This window comes from Rhipicephalus microplus, chromosome X, assembly GCF_043290135.1.
Source record: "Rhipicephalus microplus isolate Deutch F79 chromosome X, USDA_Rmic, whole genome shotgun sequence".
In the NCBI taxonomy this organism is placed as follows: Eukaryota; Metazoa; Arthropoda; class Arachnida; order Ixodida; family Ixodidae; genus Rhipicephalus; species Rhipicephalus microplus.
The window spans coordinates 146,312,331-146,322,212 of NC_134710.1; the positions used below are offsets into that span (position 1 = coordinate 146,312,331).

Sequence of the window (9,882 nt, forward strand, 5' to 3'; positions counted from 1 at the left end):
CTGATTACCTGAAGTAATTACCGTGATGAGTACACATCACACCAACGTACATAGAGGCATGAACGGACCGCAAGCGAGAGTTAGATCCTGAGCGACCATTCGGGTTGAATAAAATACTAGGTCCATGGCCATCCAAAACAAACGGCAAAGCAGTGAAGGTGCTGCAACAGTTCTTCGAAGAAACGAAGATTTGTGATGAATACTGAGTGGACAAAAGTTAAAAGTGAGCGTGTCGTCTATGTGTTTGTTCTGCCCATATAGGAGAACTTTTGCTCTCACCCATGTAGGACTGTATATATGTATGCATGCTATTGATTTTTTTCTTTTGTTTTCATATTTTTATTTGTACCAATTAAGTGGAAAGGGGTAGCCGTCACCAAGTAGTAGTGACAAAAACTCCTTCGTTTATTTTCTATTTCAATAAAAAAGAGAGAACACACGCGTACACGCAGAATCATCAAGACGTGTGTCATGCAATTTAACAGATGTTCGACGGTGCTTTAAGACCTCTACTTCGCTATAACACCCATCTTACCGGTTAGCAGCCATAGAAACTTTAAGAATAATAGATGTTCTCTGTCCAGTATCGTGTGGTCTATCACTGTCCGTGTGTGTATGATCGCGTAGCACAAAAGTGTTATTGCAACATGATCAATATAATTGAAGTTTGTCTAAATGTTTCACAAGACTATTCCAATTACGACATAATACAAGCGGTATCTACTAAGCATCTGGCGACATTGGTGGGTCACTAGTTAGCTAGTTGAGACCACTGACAGAGCCTCCCAGTTTAGTAACAGCAATATTTAGAAGGTTTACTAGCTGCTGGGTAGTAGGAACAAGAGGGAAATTCAGTAAAGTACGTTCGAAGCTGATAAACAGAAGTGGTTACTATTTTTTTATTGTGCGTTACAAAAAGTCTCACCTCCTGATGACGTTACGAGTGAAAACACAGCTTAGCGTTGCCATTGCTAGACGTGTTTCACTGATCTTCTTTCAGTGAGTCTCTGTTTATGATTTTCTCTCACTGATTTGATCTGCGAAATGGTTGTTAGGCGCACATCTCTAAAGTATGTCTCCAGGGAAATACGCAAATATGGTGGCTTATAGTGATTGAAAATGATGTTCTACAAATCGGGCTTGTCGCGGGTGCACATAAGTATTCGACTGTGTGATGTTTTCCACGTATGATCATATTTCTCGGTGAAATCTGTATCGGAGCAAATTTGCATATTTGATTCCTATGGAGGTGCTCACAATTGGTCTACCGCATTTGCTAATATGTCCAATACTGTAAAATTGGCTTGTACGCACTATCATCTCTTCCTAGTAGTTAAAGTGTAAGATTTTTTTTTTGCAGGTACGGACTATAAGCACGAACTCACAAGAACATTTTTTTTTGCGTAATAGATTTTTATCGATAACCTTGGTGAGCTGAATGTCCAGCATCATGTTTTTTTATTTTTTTCATTACAAGCATTTCTGTACACCAGAGCTTTTTCCGAGACAGAAAAAGTTTGGTCAAATATAAAAAAAATATTATTTCATCATTGCCCTTTAACAATGGCTGCTGCTTTCACTGATCATGCATCCTCGATCAGGATCGATTGAGGCTTTCTCACAAGAACAATTACATTCTGATTGATTTTAGAGAACACGAGCACCTATCTTTATTTCTTTTAAAAAAGTGGTATGTTTATGTCATATAGCTTTGCTAGAAAACTACATAGTTTCAAGGTGTAAATGTAGGCTTGAAAATTAATGAAGAATGACAAACGTAACATTGAAAGACAGGAAAAAAGAATGAATGAGAGAACCAACAGGGGGCAGCTGGTTACAGTATCGACATTAATAGAAAAAATACACACGGGCCTGTCACGTTATGCATAGGACTGATAACCGACGCCAGTGGGATCCATAGAATGAACATCAATGGAGGACAAATGCGCTCGTGGCCAGCAGTGAGCTAGTAGGGTTTATGAAATTAGTTCGCAAGAATAATTCAAAATCTCCTCACTGAGTACAGAGCAGATATGTAATAATTGGCGAGGTTTTTTTTCAGCAGTAGAAAAAGAGCAGGTTAATAGTGGTGATAATGCGCGTGCGGCCGTACGACATAGATTCATTTATATTTAGTATTGTGTCATGCCTTATGATGAACAAAATAAACGAGAAGCATAGAATGGCTACATCATGTGCAGCTCTCTCTATAGTTAAAGCGCCTAACTCATTCTTGAATGCTTATTTGCGGTTGTCTTAACGTCTATAAACGCTGAGGTGACATGCCTTGATAGGTTAGCACTTACGTATATGTCGGCAAACTCACTCATGAATCGACTGACTCAGACTCACTCAAACTCACCCAGACTCAAATCAAGCCGTCAGCCTGAGTCTGGACGAGTCCGGATGAGTAACGTAGGTTGAGTCTGAGTGAGAACGATAGAGAAAAAAATTCAGTAAGGCTTAGTACGAGCTAGTCCAGTTGAGGAAAACTTTGATGAATGTGAGTCCGAGTAAGCTCTAAGGGTGGCGGACGTTTACAGAGTGAGTCTGAGTGAGTTCCACACTGTTTCGATGAACTCTCATCCTATCTACTCAGCTTCAGCATTGCTATCACCCTTATGTCGGCTCCTGTTTATGTTAATTATGTCTACTCACACATCAATGCAGTTGCGTTCACGCGCAAATAAATATGAATGCAACAGATGCATGAGTTATGGATGGGAAAAAGTTTCTCGACACCCCCCCCCCCTCCAATTTTCTTTAATATAAGGCTTTGTAAAAAACACCTGATGTGAGTCATTACTTTCTATAGAAATTGTAGGAAATATCAAACACTGACAGCCCCTATTTAAAGATACGAGACTGAAAGTGGCAAGTAGAGCACTGATTATGCGAGATTGAAAAGCATTCACACCCCTGCACGAAACAGCTAATAGTCCGCTAAAGGACTCATGAGTCGACTAACTCAGACTCAGAGCGGTGAGCTTTAGTCTGAGTGAGTCCAAGTGAGTAATATTTTGCTGAGTTTGAGTGCGAGTGAGTCCGGTTGACCAAATCGAAAGTGAGTCTTGGTTCTAGTGAGTCTGGTTGCGGAAAACATTGGTGAGGGCGAGTCTGAGTGAGCCCTTAGGGCGAGGTATATTTCCCGAGTGAGTGAGGGAGCTCTGGATTGTTTGCCAACTTATGAGTCCATTAGAGCTCGAGGGCATGTGCTTATTTCCAGTCCATGCGGCCAAATTTTGATGCAGCGAAACGATAAGAACGTCCGCGTGCTTAGATTTAGGTGCATATAAAGGAACCACCGGTTACTGAAATTAGTCCATGTAGCCCCCTGCGGCGCGCCTCTTAATAATTTAGGGGTTTTGGCATGTAAAAGTCTGGCAATTATTATTAAAAGTAGGTATAAAAGAGAGGTATACGCGAATTCATACTATGACACTTTTTAAAAGATGCAATTACTACAAGCAATCAACTTTGTTAGTACTATAGCCTAGTTTTCATTATTGTGCTGCAGGTATGATGTTCTATTATTAGAAATAAAATAAAAAAGAGAGGCAGAGAGGTTCCAGAAGTTAGAACAACCGGTTTGCTACCCTGCACTAAGGCAAAGGGGAATGGGGAAGAAAGATGAGAGAGAAAGCGAATAGCAAAATAGACGCACTAAAAAGGAAAAAAAATTAAGCAGAGAGGCTATAGCCTATTCAATTGGCCACTGCCACGCAAACAGTTCAATAACGCCTGCACTTATTTTCTCTGCAGAGACAGATCATGTCGGCTTTCGAGCACTGACTGTTCTGACAAAGGTCTGTCATCAAAGCGGTCTAACGCAGCAGCTAGCTGCCGTCTGTGCATGCTATAACGAGAGCAGTGACAGAGAATGTGCTCTATCATTTCATCGCTGCTGCAAAGATCGCAAGCAGCACTGTCTTCCATGCCGATTCAGAAGGTGAGAACTTTGGTGAAAGTGCCACCAAGCCACAGTTGGCAAAACACCGTTATCTCAGGTCCAGGGAGTCCGGACGGAGACCGAAGTCGACGAGACGAGTCCAGCCTATGCAGTCGCGTGTGCCATAAGCACTCTTTTTTCCACAGGAATCTTACATCTTCATTAGAAATTTCTCGCATTTTCATTGCAGCATCAGTCTTTGAGAATGAAATAGATTCTTAAGATCATCTTCGTGTGCTGATCGAGCAGCTGCATCGGCATGTTCGTTGCCCAATATGCCGCAGTGACTTGGAAGCCACTAAAATGTGATTTTATGTCATTCGTCGAACAGTTGGTGGAGCAGCTCTCTAATTTCAAGCACCAGTTGTTCATGAGGTTCCCGGCGTTAAGGCGAATGCCAAACACTATAGTGCTGCCTTAGAATGCGTGAAAACGCTCCATTTCTTGGCTTGTTGATGTTGAATGACTTTAACTGTGCTAAGTAGATCAGTCTATTATTTAAAATTTAACACAGACATACGGGCTGATTACTCGAATTAAAACGCACAGCTTTCCCAGGCCATCATTTAGAAGAACAAAAGAACTGTTGGATTAGAAAGTGTACAAAGTCAAAAGTTTGTTTTCAGTATTTTATTCAACTCATAATAAATCCACACTTCTCTGTACAAGCAGCGCCGTGGAAGAAATCAGCGGAGTAGGCTAAAATAATCTTGGCACATGACAAGTAAGCCCGAATGACCTCCCGCTATATTTTTCATGCGAGGCAAGCTGCAGGTTTCATGTGGCTGAACTCAGTCTGTTGACATGGTGAATCAACAATAACGAACAACAACGAAAACAACAACACAATGACCAATCCACGTTCGATGTGCCGGGGAGGTCTGGTCCGCTCCGTCTTCATTGGTGGCCTCTGCTACCACTACCACGTGGTTAACGTTGTGGCCGGAATGGGTGTCAAATCGTGAACTGCTCTTGATTTCTAGAATGTGAAAAAAAGAAGAAAAATTAACATTTGGGGTAGATGTTGGCACCTGAAGCTGAACAGCGATTCAAATTTGGTTCTTTTTATTTTAAACTAAATTTCAAACACAATCAAATTTATCCTAGTCAAAAGGGCAATATAACAACAAAATCTTGCAACTTTCTGCCTGGTTACAGTTTTCTCAGCACAGTGCGATTCATAGAACTTGTTGTTCGATACTATAACCATGTAAGTCTGAAACAATGGTAGTTCTTTAATAAAACGATACAATTGGAAATTGTTAACAATGAAAGAAAGATGGCTGGGCTGGGTGTTTGTTTGCTATACCTACCTGTGATGCCCGCTTAAATCGAAATAACATTGCTTGCTTATAAGTTTTTGCATTTGACGCAGTAGTGCTCTTTTTGCTGTGTTATTTGCGTGCAACACCAAAAATTAATGTGGAGCTTTTGTAAAATTGCCGCCAAAGTCATAAAATAACCTGCTGTTTCTTTGCAAAGTGTATGTTGTTTCAAGGTCGGAAAGTTGTCTAATAGCTGGTGTCGGAACTTCAATGCAAGTATGTAACGAGCTGAGCTCACCAAAGCGTTTTCAATTAAACCAAGATAGTATATACTTATTTACAAAATTTAGTATTAATTCATCGTCAAAAAGATTCGGCCGCTCATAAAAATTATATGGGTGACTTCCTGGCTTCCACTTTATCCGCAATGACATATTAGCTTCATCGGGTTTCAGGGAAACCGATGATACAACACTTTCAAGTTCTAAGTTGGGCCCGGGTTAAACTTCAGGTGTTTTAATCCAGAAATGGGCTCCGTCGTGATATTGACATTTAGTCAGAACACCAGGTACTCTTATGAGTGCGAGCAAACTTCTAAACGCTGTCTTACCGCTTAGTTCCAGCCACCATGGTGACCACCGCCACCGTATCCACCGCCGCCGTATCCGCCACCGCCATATCCACCACTGCCATAGCTGGCTCCTCCGATACCACCCAGTCCGCCGTATCCACCGTATCCACCGCCGAGGCCACCGCTTCCTCCTCCTCCCTTGATGATGATCACCTTGGCAGCACCACCAGATCCGCCGCTGTAGCCACCGCCTCCGAATCCACCGAGGCCGCCGCTGTATCCGCCACCACTGTAGCCGCCATATCCACCGCCACTGTATCCTCCACCGCCGTAGCCTCCGCCGCCGTAACCCCCACCTCCGTAACCTCCGAGGCCGCCACCGTACCCGCCGCCGAGACCTCCACCGTAGCCGCCACCGCCGTGCGTTCTGCTCACGGTGCGCACAAGGTACGTGGACGTGTGGCCGACTCCGCCACCAAGACCTCCGCCGCCGTAGCCACCGCCACCATAGCCACCGCCTCCATAGCCGCCTCCTCCGTAGCCGCCACCTCCGTGGTGTCCACCTCCGTAACCTCCACCGAGGCCGCCGCCACCATATCCACCTCCGCCGAATCCACCGCCACCGTATCCGCCACCTCCAAAACCTCCACCTCCACCGAGGAAGCCAGCTTTAACGGCGTTGACTAGCAAGAGGCCGCAAACGAGAGCCTGCATCGAGAAGAAATATTTCACTTCAGCGCACTGAGGTGCTCTAAAGCATGTTGTCGGTCCTGTGAGGCATACATAACAATAGGTGGGCATCGAGTACTTAACGATACTTCTGAGCAGAGACATTTTGCATAGTTAAAGCAGGATAGGGCAATCATGTTTCTTTCATATACATAATATCATTTCTTTTATTTATGTTCGTTATTGCAGTTATAGGAGAAGCAGAGCAGGTACAAGAACTGCCGAAAGGTGAGCAGAATTGTCGAGCCCTTTTTGAGACTCAGCTAGCTATCGTTATGCTATGCACCTCCACACTTCCACACTTTTATAGAACCTCTTAGTAATTAATATGAAATGCAAGTGCATTTGGCGCATTGATCATTAACAAAGGCTAAGAGGAGCTTATAACAATCAGCAACACACGTGGTCAGATATGTGCTGCTTATTGTGTACAATTTGCTCCTGAAAAAGTCTACATTCTCATTATTTGTGACATGTGTCTTCCGGCTACATTTTTCGATGATTTGTAATATTAACATACCTATATATTATAATACGTGAACTAATCTCTCGTCCTCATTTCTCATCCCTGTTTTAGAGAACAACACTCGTGAAAACAGATGTATCAACCGATGTTGTATGGCAGGGACATGAAAATAATAATAAAAAATAATCTGACTCTTTGAAGCTTTTGACCCCGAGTTCAGATATTTTGATTTTCACGAAATTAAACACGCAAATAATCAATTTGTCTCCTGTAAACAGCACATTATACTGTGTTAGAACAGTGACCTTCTTAAGCAACTCTTATTATGGCAACAATAAAAATCCGCTATCATTTACGATAAACCTGTCAAAGATTGAGGCTGGACCTTTTTAACATTTCTGAGCTTTTGTGGAGGGGACGTGCCTATTTATTGCTCTTAAAAATGTGGATTAGCACACTGATGCCGTGGCTGCATGAAATTGCATTCCCCATGTACTCTCGTCATATACGAATGTATCCGCATCTAATAATCTCCGAATACTGTTTTGTGCGAGATTACACTTTGACACTCTTCCACGCATGTACCCCCCATGCACGTTCCAGGCCACGTTGGTGCCTTAGGCGTCATTCCCACACCTAAGGCTCCAAGCTCTGCGCACCCGACCCTCCAACACCCAGTCTCCATGGTCCTCGTACTGTCCCGAGTGATGGCGAGGCCCGAACTCACCGTAGACTTCATGCTGCTCGGGGTTGTCTTGCGATGAGAGCAAGCTGCGTTTTGCCTGACGGTCGAGCCGCTAGGTCCTTATATACGGTCCCACAAACGTGGTTCGCCAGGACAGGCGCGCGAGGGAGGAGGGGCACAGGACATCGTGCGCCATACCCTTTGAAAGGGAGCGCCAGTAGCAAAAACACAAAGCGGCAGCATCATCAGAGGAGACGGAACAGGACGACCTCGGTGAGTCCAGAGCCTTCTCTCAGGACCTGTCTTCAGAGAGGAGCTGCCGCGCACGGTGTCTGTGTTTTGCTTGGCCGCCAATCGCACCGTTCTGATTTAGACCGCGGAGGAAGGAAGCGCGGTCCGGCGAATTAGTAAAAAGAGCCGCGAAAGAGAAAGTCGTCTCGGAAGCTGCGGAAAATAACTCGCGGTTTATGCCGCCGCCCTCCTCTTCATCCTCCTCTCTATGGGAGTTCGTGCCTCTGTGTGTGTGTGCATTCTGCTTTTGCTAGTTGTATCAGCAGGCACGGGGGGGGGGGGGGGGGCACGTACGTTATACCTGCTGCAGAGCGGGGCCGCTCCTTCGCCGGAGAGAAGGGCTTATCCTCGCCGCCACTTGGTTGGCCGCCTGGAGTGACGGTTTCCTGGCGTTCCTCGATTCGTCTTCTGCGTCCGCAGCTTCAAGGAAAGGAAGTTGCGCGTCGCCGTCGGAGCCCCTATTATTTCTTTGCGATATATACCATTACTGTGCAGGCGAACGTGCGTTTTCACTGCCATGCTACCAAGTGAAACCACGCTCGGTTAATGCGTTTACCGCAATGCTGGTCACAGATCTCATTAAGGCGACACAAAGATTACGCCCCTGCAGAACTAACAACGCGTTCCGGTTTAGCTCTACGGATGCAACGCGGTAAGCCGACCGTGTGTGGGACGGGCCTGTCTTTTATGCTCGGCGGTGTTTGCAGCATTGCGACAAGTTAAATCCGAAGACCTTGACAATCACATATTGGTGGCTGCATTATACATTTCATGCGCCATTCATTCAGCCTGGATGCAAGGACACCTAATTACGAGACGGTGGCTTCTGTACCTCTTTATCGAACGATTGATGAGAGGCTGATGCTTTACCCACCTGAAGCGGCCACTTCGCTACTCTTCGCATCTGTTCATTTTCAAAAGGGTCAATAATGCTGCAAATGAAATGTGGTACCCCGTAGAGATTTATCGATTAGATCAATTCATACGATGGCTAAAGCAATACATCCCTTTTACTCCGTATATGAAAACATTGCGAGCATTAAGTTATGAAAACTGTGGCCAAGGTAGAAATGAAGGCATCATTATGCAGTCATGAAATGCGGCAGTCAGTGGCTACATTCCACCAGATGAGCTGATTAGCTCTGCTCAATGAAGTATCACATGGCGTACGTGGGGAGGTCAGAACCGTACCAACCACGGACAGGAGAGTGGGCGGTGTGTGAAGGTGAAGTTCGGTTAATTAAGTTGACAGCTGGTGTGCATGATAGTGACGATGACTAAAGAAGAGTGTAAACAATTAGTTTTTCGAAGGAAGAAAACGAAGGGCTGCGATAATGATGAATATTCCTGCCACAAGGTGTGTGGTGACGTTAATTGGTGAAAGGCACGCAATGTATGAGAAAAAGAAACAATATTATGTCCGAAAAAAATGTTTATTTTTTATTTAAATTACATCCGCGCATATTAAGGTATAGCCTGAAGTTCAAGTTAGCTGTAAATTTGAGAACTTCTGAACATGCGGTTGCTGGACAATTAGTTTGTCGGTGAACAAACATAATTCAGCAAATAGTGTCATGGGATGGGTCCGCTTCGACTGTTGTGCTGTGCATTCTAAGGCGCCACACTGCCAAGCTTGAGAATAAGCATTGGATTTCTGGCTGATGCAGTATGATTTCCACTAGGATGAAATGCACAAAAAAGCCAGTCTACTCAGATTTGGGTGCATGATGAAGAACTCCACTTGGTCAGTACTAATGAGTATTCCCCACTTAGCCGCTCCTCATAACCGCATCGCAAGTTTTGGCCTATTGAATAGGCATTTCCACTTTCTTTCTTTGAAGACGATAGTCTTTCTTGGGGTACTTCGACGCAAAATTTCTGGTCTGTCTGCCTGTACATTTGTCTGATTGTCCGCCGTAACGATAC

General features: G+C 44.3%; 1 protein-coding gene and 1 long non-coding RNA gene across 2 annotated transcripts in view; one reads left to right on the forward strand and one right to left on the reverse strand.

The window, feature by feature from the left end:
* LOC142775813 (uncharacterized) overlaps positions 1-3,945 on the forward strand; it is a 234,233-nt gene extending 230,288 nt beyond the window's left edge. The window contains exon 3 of the long non-coding RNA XR_012887038.1: positions 3,763-3,945. This is a non-coding gene — a long non-coding RNA (uncharacterized LOC142775813). The remainder of the gene's footprint in view (positions 1-3,762) is intronic.
* A 619-nt stretch (positions 3,946-4,564) lies between these two features.
* Positions 4,565-7,857, reverse strand: LOC119177008 (uncharacterized). Its single transcript, XM_037428356.2, has 3 exons — positions 7,708-7,857; positions 5,825-6,493; positions 4,565-4,928 (listed from the first exon to the last, which is right to left on the reverse strand). The coding sequence occupies exons 1-2, from the start codon at positions 7,717-7,719 to the stop codon at positions 5,828-5,830; spliced, it is 678 nt and encodes a 225-aa protein (XP_037284253.1). The 5' UTR covers positions 7,720-7,857; the 3' UTR covers positions 4,565-4,928; positions 5,825-5,827.
* Between the last annotated feature and the right edge of the window lie 2,025 nt (positions 7,858-9,882).